At 39.8% G+C, this 15,021-nt stretch overlaps 1 protein-coding gene across 2 annotated transcripts in view; it reads right to left on the bottom strand.

Annotated features, from left to right (window-relative positions):
* Positions 1 to 1,495: 1,495 nt before the first annotated feature.
* Positions 1,496 to 15,021, bottom strand: part of LOC131347002 (immunoglobulin-like domain-containing receptor 2) — a 28,704-nt gene continuing 15,178 nt past the window's right edge. For both annotated transcript variants that reach the window (XM_058380831.1, XM_058380832.1), the window contains 6 exons: positions 12,400 to 12,546; positions 11,195 to 11,374; positions 9,511 to 9,627; positions 8,675 to 8,876; positions 7,360 to 8,044; positions 1,496 to 4,739 (listed from right to left, as the gene is read on the bottom strand). In XM_058380831.1, the coding sequence (XP_058236814.1) occupies positions 4,704 to 4,739; positions 7,360 to 8,044; positions 8,675 to 8,876; positions 9,511 to 9,627; positions 11,195 to 11,374; positions 12,400 to 12,546 (1,367 nt within the window). In that variant the 3' untranslated portion in view covers positions 1,496 to 4,703. The remainder of the gene's footprint in view (positions 4,740 to 7,359; positions 8,045 to 8,674; positions 8,877 to 9,510; positions 9,628 to 11,194; positions 11,375 to 12,399; positions 12,547 to 15,021) is intronic.

Genomic DNA, 15,021 nt, shown 5'->3' with positions numbered 1-15,021 from the left:
ACTCTTCTAGGAAGGCTTTCCACAAGCTTTAGGAGTTTGTTTATGGGTATATGTTTACTTTTGACCATTCCACTAGAAGTGCATTTGTGAGGTCTGGCAGTGATGTTGGACGAGAAGGTCTGACTTGCAATCTCCACTCTAATTCATCCCAAAGGTGTTCTGTCAGGTTGAGGTCAGGACTCTGTGAAGTTCCTCCACACCAAACTCACTCATCCATGTCTTTATGGACCTTGCTTTCTGCCCTGGTTTGCAGTCATGTTGGAACAGGAAGGGGTCATCCCCAAACTGTTCCCACAAAGTTGGGAGCATGAACTTGTCCAAAATGTCTTGGTATGCTGAAGCATTAAGCGTTCCTTTCACTGGCACTAAGGGTCCAAGCCCGACCCCTGAGAAAACACCACCTGAATTCAATGATTTGAAGGGGTGTCCCAAAACTTTTGGCAATATAGTGTATGTAATGAGCAGTACTCTCTTATTATTCACAAACATTCAGAAGCTGAATTGTGGTGCATCCATCATTAACAAAGTTAAATAAAGGTTAAATCTTTGAAGAATGTATATGGAATTATTACTGTAACCAGCAGGTGATCAGATTTTGTAATGAATCCCGGTCACAGCAAATATTTTTCCACAGGAATATATTTCTTCAATAATCTCCTCCATGTTTGAAGTGAATTTTTAAGGATATCTGAGGCTTACAAATTAGTAACAGGAAGGACGCCCCTTCGACGCCGTTGGCATCGAGTTCTACTTACATTGTGTTGTAAAACACTTGGCTTTGAATCCTCAGCCTAGCCGGAGTCTCCGAGCAGTGGCAGGCCCTCGAATTAGCATCTGAATTTGGAGACTGATGGTCTCATTAAGGAGAGAAACAGAGGTCCTCATGTTCCTGGAGCTCACGGGTTTGCAAGCCTGTGTCAAACCAGTTGTGCAGCAGTGCGTGTCATCTAGTGCTTTCTCTAAATATTGGCAGTCAACACACTTCGAGCAGAAAAAGCGCTTGTCAGGGTAGACCTGTCACGTCTACTCTCTTAATAATGTCATTAGTGTCAAAAAACCTACATTTTTTAAATAGAATGTTTTCATTTTGGACCATTAATCCCTTCATACACACCCTGCTCTCTCTCTTTGTGTGTGTGTGTGTTTGGTTGTGTGTCTCACTTGCCTGTGTAACCAACAGGAACTCTTTATAAAGGCTGTAGAAAGCTATTTCCTGGAATTGTCCACTTCTCCCACACTACTCTCCATGCTCATGTATCCTGCTGAATCCTACTCAACATTTCATGTCTTTAATTGGAGCAAACACAACTGGAGGTTCTGATCAGCTTCTCCAAGCAGGATGGTGAAGTTTTACATTCAAAAACTCCAGACTGCAGTGTTTTCAGTGCCAGTTGCACAACAGTTACATTCCTTGCTTCTAGTTAACATCCATATCACCGTATTGTGTATTTTACCTCACTGGCAAACACACGAGAGAGCAACTATCAGACAGGAATGTATTGGATTTTTATTTATTCATTTATTTATTTATTTATTTATTTATTATTAGATGGAAAAAGAATGTTCAGTACATTTGGGGTACATCCATTTCTTTAGGAAAATAAATAACTCAGCATGGCATTGTGGGATAGATTAAAGAGTAGATATTATAAAAGAACAGCGTTTCCCTTTTTGTGACATGAACACAGATATTATTACAAAGACAATATTAACGAGTTATGAAAGCAGTGACTGCATTTGCAGCTAATACACGCCTGAGTATTCGTCTAGTGTTTGCACGCTGCTAGACCGAGATGTCAGTCAGAGAGACACTTATTATGCGATAACAATAGACAAGGACTCTCAGTGCATGAGTCACTCTTAGTGAAACACGCTCTCATTGACAGCACAACACTTCGACAGATAAACGCCTCGCACCAGCTCTTACATTAGACTCTTAGAGACTGATTTAACATGACACAATTTTTATTTTATTTTTTTGCTGAATACATTAAAGAGACATGCCAGCAATTTTAAAACCTAATCTCTAGCTCTTACGTCTATAGAAATATGTGCGATTACCACTGACAAGACACACAGCAGGACTGGAGAGACTATGAAGCTGATGGGATATCAATAAGCCAGTGTGTTGGACATGTCTCACTGGAAATCGGAAATCTTTTGACATTTCACGGAGAAAAGAACACTAGAGCCATTTACAATGTAACTCCAAACTTCTTTTATAATAGAAGTCTTAAGACTGCACTTGACTGATCGGCCATAACATTATAACCACTGACAGGTGAAGTGAATAACACTGATGATCTCCTCATCATGGCACCTGTTAGTGGGTGGGATATATTAGGCAGCGGGTGAACATTTTGTCCTCAAAGTTGATGTTAGAAGCAGGAAAAATGGCCAAGCATAAGGATTTGAGCGAGTTTGATGAAGGGCCAAATTGTGCTGGCTAGACGACTGGATCAGAGCATCTCCAAAACTGCAGCTCTTGTGGGGTGTTCCCGGTCTGCAGTGGTCAGTATCTATCAAAAGTATCCCTTAAATCCTGTAAGTATCCTAAGTAGCCCCACCTTGCAACGTACAGGACTTAAAGGATCTGCTGCTAACGTCTTGGTGCTAGATACCACAGCACACCTTCAGGAATCTAACAGAGTCCATACCATGAAAGGTCTGATCTGTTTTGGCAGCAAAAGGGGGACCAAGACAATATTAGGCAGGTGGTCATAATTTTGTGCCTGATCAGTGTATAGTAGACAGTTATACAGTTCCCCTTTGAGTCTGGTTCCTCTCAAGGTTTCTTCCTCACATCATCTTAGAGAGTTTTTGTCTGATAGTTGATGTGACTCCTGTATACTGTTTAGAAAGGTATTTCACTGTTAAGCTTTAAAACTGAAAAAAAAACCTATATTTTGGAGATTTTTTAAAAAGAGGGAAGAATTTGTAGTATATGTTATCTAGGTACGAGTTTACATCCAAAGCTTGGATGTAGTGTTTCACATCATAGCAGTGATTTTTCTCTGGGTTTTATCCTACATCCAATCAATAAAAATACTGGAAGAAGGATTAGCTATTCTAAACTTCCCCAAATGTGTGTGTGTATAAATAATGCTCTGCACTGGACTGGTGTGTGTGTAGTCTGGCTTAGAGCACAGTGTTTCCAGATGTACAACCAGGACAAAGCAGTCAATTATGAATGAATTAAATTGTTTGTATAAGTTCAGATTTCTGACCTTTTTCTGAAATGAATCATGTACTGTATGTGATGTTGGTTTCAGGTTAGTAGGTTTTCAGTTCTTTTCTCGTCTCAGTGCTGGTCTGTGGTGCAACATCTAAAGAGATTAGGTTCGAAAGAGCCGGCTTATTCCTCTAACTGATAGATTTAAGTTAATGATATTTAATGATTTAGTATTAAATATTGAAAACCACACAGAGATAACGATTGTTAAAAGTAAAACAAAAAACAAAAAAAAACAAAACAAAACACTACATCCACACATGTAGGCATAAATAGAAAAATGCATAATATTAATAAATGTCAAGTTTCTCAACTATTCCTTTTGTATTAAAAACAGACATGAAACAAAATCCATCATTTTCCAGATGACAGAGCAGATATGGCATTGTTTGTTGGCACGTTACACCATAGTGGCAATAAGGGCTGCAAATCTCAATCTCCAGACGCCACAAAAGGTGCATGATGTCGTCCACGGTCTGATCTCACACAGCGACATGGACTCCCGGGTGACGTGGGGTGAAATCATGCTTGTGTGTCATCACAAAGACTCATGTGTTTGCTGTGCACAGACTCTGTGTGAGGCTTTCCCAATGCTGCGTTCACACATACAGTGACTTGCAGCTACAGAGCAGAAGGAGCTCGTTCATTTTCAGTGAGAGCTGGAGGCATCAGCGACATCGACCGTCGGTGACTAGATGTGGGCGTGTCCAGAGATCAACTCGGTACAGCGACCACTACTGGGCGTTAGTTCACGCACTGCTTCTCCTTCATCTCGAAGGACATGGTATTGCTGAATTTTATACGCAAATCTCCATCCAGAAAGTTTCATTTTAGTAGCAAGAAAACTGATTTGCCATCAATTTTAATGCGAGTTTCATCATTATTATGGCAACCAGTAGTAGAAGTACCAGTACCTGGTGACTTCACGCTATAGTGACTGGAGAACTGCAGGGATAAAATCACTGTATGTGTGAACGCAGCATTACCCATAACAGCTTTCATGTTCCTACAATGACAGCATGTCTCCTACTTGATAAAATAAACCCATTTCCTTTTACGTCCACATTGTATTGTTGCAAAAGTTCCTTGTAACCTGGAGAACCTTTACTACTGACTTCAAAAGTGTTCAAAGAATAACAGTCTCAAGGTACCATAAAACCGCACACGACCACAGAGTAAACTTCGATCTCGTCTTCGTAAACCTGTAGCTCCCCCGGCTTCGCAGCTTCCTGGCTGCACGGAGTCCAGATAAGTAAGAGTTGTTTTATTTAAAAAGAACAAAGCTTCTCTTTGTGAAACTTTTCCAGGAAGGTTTGGACGTGGCTGTAATAAATACACGTCCTCCTTTTTAATCCTCTGAGCGTTCCACGATGACAGATCGCCAATTAGAAGGTGAAAACTGTGTAAAGATCAGTGCGCAGAGTGGGAAGCTGGATGGAGAGCAAGTGCATGTGAGACCTGCCTTTGCAGCTCAGACTATGAGGGAATCTCTGCTTAGGAGGGTGTTCTGTTAAAGAGAGAGAGAGAGACAGAGGAAAAGAGTGTAAATGATGCTTTGTGTGTATAGGCAGTCATGCAGATATTAGTAAGAGCACACTGTGAAAATAGTGCAAGGCTTGTAAGTCCATGATTATCATTATTATTTCAAAACAATATTATCTGCACTGTTAAGCAGTTGAAAATACAGCATCCAAAAATACAGCAAAATGACACAAACAGCAAAAAGATTAAAGAAAAAGCAAATCTTCTAACAATCCCTAAGAGTGCACTCCATAAGATTTCGTTTAAGCTAAATGTTTTTGCCATTATACGGAATTCAAACATCAGTGATGGATATTCATATTTAATGTATCTGTAGTACACAGTAGACCTGAATGATTGCTTTAAGATTACACTGAAAGGCCGTAATGAAGTGTTTACCAAGGCGTCTATATTATTCAGTACTTTTAGTGAAATTTAATATTTGAGCGAATCCAAATATCGATATCTCACTGCTGTTCGTTCATTTAAGGCGAAATGACTACAGAAGCCCGTAGACACACCTGCAGTACAGTTTCATTGGATCCTGTGAAAATTGTATTAAAACAGGCTGTAAATACGCAATTTTTGGTCCCGCCCACACGCATGGCTATTCCACATGATGAACCTAGTAGCTAGCTGAAACAGTAACAAACAAAACTCACGTCTTAAACGTGAACGCTTGGAGTTGCAGTAGTCGCTCAGGAACCTACTGCTATTTTTAAACAGACAGCGCCCTGCAGTGACAACGCAACCAGAAGTTCATTCATTTTCGATAAGATTCCGGGTGACATGAGTGACAGTAACCGTTAGCAACTAGATGTGGGCGTGTTCAGCGATGCAACAAATGTAACTTTATGCAAATATGGAGTGACTTGGTGCAGCGACTTATAAACGGAAGAGAAATTTTATACACAAACAACAAATCTCCTTAAGGAACGTTTCATTTCAACAAGAAACCTGATTTGTCATCAGAAGGAGTGCTAGCTGCACAACCCACTGATAAACGTTATTACCATAGCAACCAGTAGTAGGATCGCTTGCACTTGTTTTTCATCACTACATGTGTGAATACAGTTTAATCTATTCCTAGTATGGCAGATATTTGTAAATATATTTGCAAAAATAGTGAATAAGTTGTCATTTTTCTTTGTATATTTATTGCTCTAGCTACGTTCCTAAGTGAAATATTGCTAGCTAGTTTGCAGCTTAGCTATTTTTAGTGTAACATAAAGGATACTGATGTTGTCGACCTGTTTTGGGGAAATTCTTTGGATGCTTTTATTTATGGATGTTCAGACAGCTGCTTCAGCAATTAAATCAGTCTCTCTAGGATTTGGTGAGTTGGCGATGAACTCTATGATATTCGCAGGAGATTCGAATTTCCCGCAGATTTGGGCCGAGACGCATCGTGTGACGTCAACACGACACACATTCAGCCACAGCCCTCCTCGAATTCCGGTGCGTGAACAACTATCATCTATCATAGGAAGTCATTCCATGTGTGTCTCACTGGTAGGAGTTTAAAAGAAGCACCTAAGCATTTTGGGTGCAACAATCACAAAAGAGAAACTCCGGAGAGACAGGTTAAAGCAAATTCTAGGCAAAGCAGATTTGAGATCCAACTTACATGCGTTAAATGAATCTGAACAAAATGACTCTGAGAGTCATTAGACTTGAATCAGAGGGTTCATAATCAGAGGTCTGTTTTAAATGTGATCTGATCTGATTTGAGTAAAGCAGACGCAAAACAGTACATTTTCTAAAGGCTACTTTAGACAGCACTGGCTGCAATAACTAGACTAGTTATACTTTTCCTGTCGAGTATAACATGCTGAAAAAAGCGGCATATTTGGCAACCGAATCACCTTAAGCTGACCTTAAGCCAAAACTGTAATCATCAGACGTGCGGGGGAGTCGTAGAAATTTCAGACTAAACAGTCAAAGACATAATAAATCCTTTTGTGGATTTTCTTTGTACTGAATTTGCACTGTACTGAATTATTTTATTATAATGCTTTGCAATCAAGTTCAAAAAGCATGCATTTTTAAAGCATAAATTAATATCTAAAAATTAAAAGCAAAATAAATTATTTAACAAAAAAAATAATTCAGCTATTTTATGCATTGGTTTTGGGTATTTTTGTCTTTACTTTTTCTGGTTCATTGTGTGCTCATGTTTCCGAAAATAATTTAATTCTAGTGCATTTATTATTATTATTTTTTTTTAAATGTTAGCCGTGTTAAAGGTTAAAACAAACGGTTTTGGGGGGAGGGTAAAATCAAACGCAAGCAAATGCCCGCTCCTCTTCCTGTTCTCGTTACCTGTGTACAGGTTTATTTTCTGTTGTCGAAGCGAGGTACAAATCGAACCGTGACCGAAAAACCTAGGTCCGAATCGAACTGCGAATTCTGTTCATCAAAAAATGTCTATAAGAGATAAACATGAAATAATTGAAGATGACAATTTTGAGGAAATCTTATAGAGTGCAAATGTATTTAATGTGTGATATGACTACTCTAAGGGGATTTCCTTCAAGTGTGCCTGAAGTGTTCTCAAGCACTCTAATGGAAGATTCATGTAACCACTGGTTCTACATATAACTCACCACTTTACGCGGCCTACTCGGTTCCTCTTTATTCTCCTGTTCTTTTCTGGAGCGTGTGGAACTCAACGGTTGGTGAGAGTTCACAGCTCCACGGAAACGTTCTGGTTCCTTTTCTATGTACGGCGGCAACAAATCGTCCTCCTCCGTCGGTTTGTTGCTAGCTGATCTGTGGCTAGGTGAGTGACTGTGGTAGCTCTTTTGAGAGCTATTCTTGGAGGGTCTGTCCATTTCTTCCTCGTTCCGGCCACCTTTCGAGGACGAGCTCCTTCCCGCTTTTGCTTTGCGTTCCAATAAGCTATTGAGGAGGTCGTCGTCGTAGTCCCGTCCGCTCTCCACTTCCTGTCTTCTCAAATCCCATGCGTTGAGGTCCCGCCGAAGGTTGCTGTCAGCCGTACCTCGTCTCTTTGGAGGACTTGGAGGACGAGGTCTGTCTCGGATATCTTTAGGAGAATAACGTTTGGAGCTGTAATACGGATAACGGTCACGTTCCAGCTCCCGTTCTCTCCGGTGTTCGCGCTCGTGTTCTTTTGCGCACATCATGTGATCGTCTTCATCGTCGCTAAAGTCATCGTGCCGTCTTCGCTGCACGTAGCTCATGGCAAATTCCTCAAGCTCATCCAGGGAGCCGGTGCGTCCTCCCATTTGGAAAGCCTTCCTCTGCAGGTGCTCAGAACGAGGATTCCACCTGGAGAAACAACACAATGACCTCTGGGCTTTACAAGTTACTCTAAAGCAATCCAACTTAAAGCTATTAATAAATTTGTGAATATATTAATGAATAATTACAATTTAAATACAGTACAATATTTACAAAAGACAAATAACTCAAATATACTAGAGAACAGAAACCCATACAAGGACATTTGAAGGTTAGACTATAAGACTCATTTGTTCATCTTTGGAAACCATCTTATTCAGGTTTTGGTGGATCTATTTACATTTACCGCATTTGGAAAACAATGTTATCCAGAGCAACATACATTTATCTTATTTATACAACTGGGCATTTGAGTCTTGCTCAGGGACCCAGCAGTGGCAGCTTGGTTGTGGAGGGATTCAAACTCACAACCATCCAAGCCATAGCCCAAAGTCTTAACTACTGCACTACCACTTCCTTATTCCAGGACAATGCTACTCATTCACACTCTCATTCAGTGACAGTTTCGTGTAGGCAGTTCACCTACCGACAAGGTTTACAGAAATTAGGAGAGGACCGAAGAACCCACAGGAACATGAGGAGGAGTTGATCTCAGGAATAAAACTGCAGAGCATGAATCAATGAGGTGGCAACACACATCCCAAATCTTTTATTTACCTTGGGTGATCATCCTTCACTCGATGATGAGGAAGTCGAGCGGACGTTGGTGCGTGCACTGGAGACTTTTCTCTACTCAGCAGGTCTGGAGGATCATCCATATCAGGAATGGCTGGAAGTGCTTTCTTCTGAACTTTCCGATAAGCCTGGTGGAAATCTGTCTCTGCTTCGTGTAAGGAACTAAGTTCTGACATGCTGCAAGCTGGCCAGCAAAAGGAACACAACAAAGTGATTTCAAAGGCTTCTAATGATCTTTTCAGTGCATTTATAATGAATTTATTCATTCAGAACAATTGTATCATGCACTATTCATAGCCATTAACCCACTCTTGTGTTCTGTTCAAGTCACATTTATATTTTTTTGTAGATGATTTGATTAGATATATTACTTGAAATGAGATTAGGTTCAAGGTTATGATAAGTATGAAAGTATAAAATATTACAAAGAGAATTTCAATCTAATCTTCAAAACTGCATTGCTAAAAACAAGAGATGGCCTGAGTCAGTTAAGTAACAAGAACAGAACATGAGGGTTATATAACTGGTCAGTTCTAGCAGAAGGAACAAGCAGTGTGCAAACATATATGCAAAAGCAACTGGAATACACTGGAACCATTATAAAAGCAACTGGATACTGTTTTAGAGTCTGCAGCGCATGCTGTGTCTCTGTGTGAGTGCTAACTTTAAATGATGGTGACTGCATCGGAAGCCTACTGAAGCACAGAGAAGCAAACGAGCGAGCTATGGAGCACATTTTCTTGCTGAAAAGGAAAGTGCAGCTTTGTATCAAGAGGCTTTTATGACTATAGCATTTCCATGTAGCACGCAAGGCTTACTATCGTGACTGCTGAGGGTCTTAGAAGGGTTGAAATGCGCCAGTTCTCGTTCCACATACTGCAGCACCTTCAGGGAATTCTGATCCGGCGTGGGCTGGAGACGATACCCACTGTGCACTACAGAGGACACGGTGTGTAAGTGTGCATGCCTGACTGCGTTCAAATGAGATGCGTAAATCAGAGACAGAACATATTGAGGATTTGAATATGTTCACCGTCCACTTTAATAGGAACACCTGTAGGGTCATTCAGATAATTATCTGAATAGCAGATAGAACATAACGCAGATAAGCGTCCAGAGCTTCAGTTAATGTTCACATCAAACATCAGAACAGAGAAAAATGTGAGTATAATTGCAGCACGGTTGCTGGTGAAACTGCTGATTTCCTCCCTTCCTTGTTATTTTTCACACCACTTTGCGTAAAAGACAATTTCACGCTTTTCTCAACGTTTCTCAGAGGTAAACATTACCTGAAGCTCTCGACTTGTTTCTGCATGATTTTATGCACTGTCCTGTTGCCTCATGATAGGTTGATAACTGTGTGACTAATGCTGTGTTCATACATACAGCGATGTGTAGTGACAAATGTGACAGAAGTTCATTCATCTGGATAAAAGAGCTGGTTACATGAGAGTAACATGGTGCAGCAACTTCTAATGTGAGTGAAGACAGTAGAATGCATGTGATTTATGGCACACACACACACATTCTGCTTCTCTTTCAGTAATATTTAAATTTCTGGCAGGTACCCTTATCTAGAGGGATTTACATTTTATCTCCTTTAATGCAACTGAGCCATTGAGGGTTAAAGGCCTTGCTCAGAGGCAGCTTGTTGGATCTGGGATTCGAACTCACAACCTTCTAATCAATAGTTTAACACTAAGCTACCACATCCCCATCTCCTATGATGTGATGCAGATAAACATTGACTGTGTCATTTTAGGAGCAAGAAAACCGATTTGTCGCGCTAGTAGCAACTAGTACTAGGAACGACTACTGACATCGTTCAGAAACTTGCGACTAGAGACGTCGATAAAATCACTGTATGTGTGAACGCAGATTAAGCAGGTGTTCCTATTAAAGGGGCCACAGAGTATATGTATGCTTTGGAACAGGCTTTTTTTTTTTTTTTTTCTTTACAGCTCTGGAAACATTTCACTACATGAATTATTGCTTTGCTTAATGATATAGACAGTGAAATAAACCGTTCAGTAATATTCTCTCTGTTTGTCTCTTATCAGGAGCTGTGTTTACACACAATAACTTTGATAACCTTTGCCTGATAACATTCCCCAAGCAAACATGCATGAAAGAGGAATACAACTGATTCTTATCTGTCTACATTTTTACAATAAAATAGAATTTATGAGGCTTAAACAAGCATATAATTGCCTCTAATAGAAAACTGCATTATCTGACTATCCACTCCGTGTGTGTGTGTGTTTTAAATTAGTGTGTAATAAAAATCTTAATCGGATGACATGGAGAGGTTAGAATATCAATAACAAGAGAAATAAAGCTAAAGCATTGACTATTTATTCAGATTCCCCATGACTCTGTATTTGCGTCAGTGCTAGTGCTCTTGAGGTTATGTTACCTTCAGGATAATCGCATAACAGCAGCTATGTGTTGAAATTCAGTGTGTGGAAAGTTCTTTTAGGTAGAAACGAGTGAAATATTTACCTAACGGCTGCTGAGATGCAGAGATATTATTATCGGCGGATGGTACCGTGGACATCTTGGACTCAACGAATGAGGGAGGAGAGATGGGCACCATGGCGGGCATGCCTTGCATGTAGTACGGGGGGTAGATTGCTACTGGTGTGGGGGATGCAGTTTTTATGCCTTTCCCTGCTTCATACACTGTGGGTAAAATATATTAGGTTAATTTACTTTGGATACAGATGTCAAGCAAGGAAGTCCCGTTGGCTCAGGCTCTTCTCTTTGTTCAACAGAATTGTATAAAATTATAATGTAACACCCAATATATCTCAATAAGTGTGGTTTCTAAAAAAATACCCAAAACAAAGCAAAACATCTTCCCATGTTGCCAAATCCTTCAACAAACACACAGAGTCTGGTGTCTTCAAACATTTGGTCTTTGCCAAGATTGGGTGTCTTACATTATATTTTAATTACAAGTCTGTTGCTATAGTCCAAAGAGAAGGCCATGAGTCCACTTCAGATTGAGCCTGTCCTTTGCTGTTGTTATAACCTTCACTCTTATACAGCTAACTAGTCAAAAACTAATTAAATAAAACACTATTCAGTGTGAGAATTGTTTGATTGACATGTTAGATGCAAGCACTTCTAGATCTTTTAGATTAGCAATGTTGCTTACACACTCCAGAGACAATCTATCTCTGCTCTTTCTTCATATATAACAGGACAAGATGAACCCCTCTTTGCATTTTAACCAGTAAAACTAGCATAACTAATGAAGCTGACGGGGGGATTTGTATATGTATATCAGACCACACTGGCCATAGGGTTGGTCTGAGCTTGGAGTTTGGATTTGTCGCTGTAACGTGTCATACCTAATTTGCATAGAGTCGAGAAAATCTCAGTTCATGTGTCACTGGATGCTGTTGCTGGAAGTGTGAAGCACGGTCGTAACAAATGAACAGCTGGCTTGAGCTTTGTTGCCCTAACATGTCAACCAGAGTGACACAAACCAGTCGTAGGCGTCTGTGAGCTCTTGTATGTGGAAAGATGGCAGTTTTCTTGTATCTGTGCTCAGCTGTCCTGTGATGTGAACTGGCTTCACAATTCTCTGTAGAAGAACTTGCTAGCTTTTAACCTTCATCCTCACTGGATGGTAGCTAGCGGGTGGAATTTTGACCACTGAATTAGAAGCAAATAATGAAAAGTCCCAGTGAGGTACTCACAGTGGCGAGGACAACAGCAGGTTTCAGGGCAACAGCAGCATCGCACATAGCAGCAGCAGGAGTGAGGACAGCACTGACACCAGCACACACCGGCCAGGACGAAGAACAAGACACCACCCAGGACTACAACCACCACAAACACCCACTCTGCAACAAACAAACAAATAATAGACTACAGTCATAAATCAATTAATTACAGTCAGAGGAAAAAATATGATTTCTCACAAGCAATGGAATGAAACGGATGATAAAAACCAAACACAAAGCCGTCCTGTGACAGTTTTACTTTTCACAGGTAAATAAAATATATAGCGCCTACCTATGAAGCTCTACATGGATTAGAAAAATAGTTTCCTAAAGCAGTGTAGCTCATCCCAGGAACTGCCTCTAGACAGCATTTCAGAGAACATCCAGAACTCAAGCTCTGTAGCTGGATTCAGATGTACTTGTTTTTATTCTTGGAATTTTCATCTCATTGTAGCTCTTTGAATCATTTCCACAGATTTATACTCAATTCAAAAAAGCTTAGATTTATGTGCTGTCATGAATATCCAATTAACAAATATCCGACAACCATTTGTTATAAAACATGAAGTTTTATATTAACATTCCAGCATTCAGCATTCCGAGGTTTAAAGCCATGCAGAAACATATTGTCTGGAATAAAAAAAAAGAAGAAAAGAGAACCCAACAGTTATAGGATCTCCCATAAACATGCAGTGCACAGATCAGCCATAACATTAAAACCATCTGCCTAATCTTGTGCAGGTTCTCCTTGTGTCTCCAAAACAGCTCAGGTCCATCAAGACATGAACACAAGAAGATTTCTGAAGGTGTGATGTGGTATCTGGAACCATGACATTCCTCATAATCCTGTTAGTTGCAAGGTGGGGTCTCCATGTATTGGACTTGTTTGTCCAGCACATCTCAGAGATGCTTGATCTGATTGAGATTCTTTGTCTTTTTGTCATGCTCCTGAAATCATTCCTGAACTTGTTTACAGTGTCTCAGGATGCATTATTCTGCTATATGTATTGATATACTTTTTGTTATATTTTGTACCCTAATTTGGGTATTTTAATATTTCTTTCCTATTTTATCTATTACCTGTGTTTGTGGATACTGCTGGAAACTGTGATTTTTCCCTTTGGGATGAATGAAGTATCTATCTATCTATCTATCTATCTATCTATCTATCTATCTATCTATATATATATATAGATATATATATATATATATATATAAAAGAGGCCACTGCCAGTAGAGAATACCATTACCATGAAGGGGTGGATTTGGTCAGTAACAATGTTTAGGTAGGTGATACCAGTGTTAACTGCTAATTACCAGATTTTGCCTGGTAACATTTTTAAATAAACAATAAATTAAAAGCTTGCCAGTCAAAATGCCTTGCACTGATGCTCAAACCAAGGTCCACCTTACACAGGCATTGTGTTTTGACTGCTTAACAGCCTGTTAACAGTACAATGTGGGTTATTTAATCCAGAAAGGCGCAGTCTTAATGTGTAATACTTGCTACGAGATCCACTGCTGTTCATCTTAGGCCTTAACCTATTTATAGCAGGCAGCTAGCTATGGCAAATCAATCCAACCAAAAGTTTTTGCTTCAAAGATAGCAGTCAGCCTACGGAAACCACTGACTCTGTGGTCCCACGTACTCCAGAAACCAAAAGCACCACTTTAAACCTGAGTGGCAGAAAAAAATCACATGGCTTAAATATGAAACTGTAGATGGAGTGAAAAACAGGTTCTGCCCCCTTTATCCTAGCACAGGAAGGAAAAATGGCTTCACACGTGGATCAAGCAACACAAGAGTGTCAGCTAAATTTGATGGCATGTATAGTGTTTTTTCTTTTTAAAACAGGATACAGATATTGCAGTTAACAGATGTTTTATAATAGGCTACATTTTGGAAGCTAATGTTAAGGTTTCGATGCATTAAATTACTGTTCATTAAATAGTGGAATTAAGGGTAGGAACTAAGTGTAGCCGTGTTTTCGTCTCTTTTTGAAACATGACTGGTAAATGTCAGATTTGTCTGGTTAAATAAATTCTTTCTGTAAACCGGACCAAGAAAAAATCCCAGCTCAAACCCTAGGTGATACGTGTCAGAGTAAGATCCACATGAAAGCCAGGACCCAAAATTTCCCATCAGAACCCAGAGCCCAGAGCATCACACTGCTTCCTTTCTCCTCATAGTGCATCCTGATGCCATCTCTACCCCAGAAGAGAGCTACGCATCAATGTAATTTATTTCATCTGTCAGTAGTTTTAATGTTAAGGCTGATCAGTGTATTTACGTATAGCACAAATAAGTGAATAAAGTAATCATGAAAATTGGTTTTATCCATTACACCCACAAAGACAAATCTGGACTGTGAAAGGGAGAAAAATGGAAACAGTACTTCTGATAACACTTTGAACAAACAGTCTGATTATATCAAGGACAAAAACAAACACAAACCTACTAGAGGTAGAGTGACTTGGGAATATTACACATAAAAATCATAAAATCAGTGACCTAAAAGGTGGAAAAGCTGGAAATTGTGAATAATGGTGTGGTGCGTATTTCTGTTTTAGAGAGCTTACTCACAGTATGTCAGG

The sequence above is a fragment of the Hemibagrus wyckioides genome, linkage group LG26 (assembly GCF_019097595.1).
Source record: "Hemibagrus wyckioides isolate EC202008001 linkage group LG26, SWU_Hwy_1.0, whole genome shotgun sequence".
In the NCBI taxonomy this organism is placed as follows: Eukaryota; Metazoa; Chordata; class Actinopteri; order Siluriformes; family Bagridae; genus Hemibagrus; species Hemibagrus wyckioides.
The sequence above is the reverse complement of the archived record's forward strand: the minus strand, read 5'-3'. Positions and strand labels throughout refer to the sequence as shown.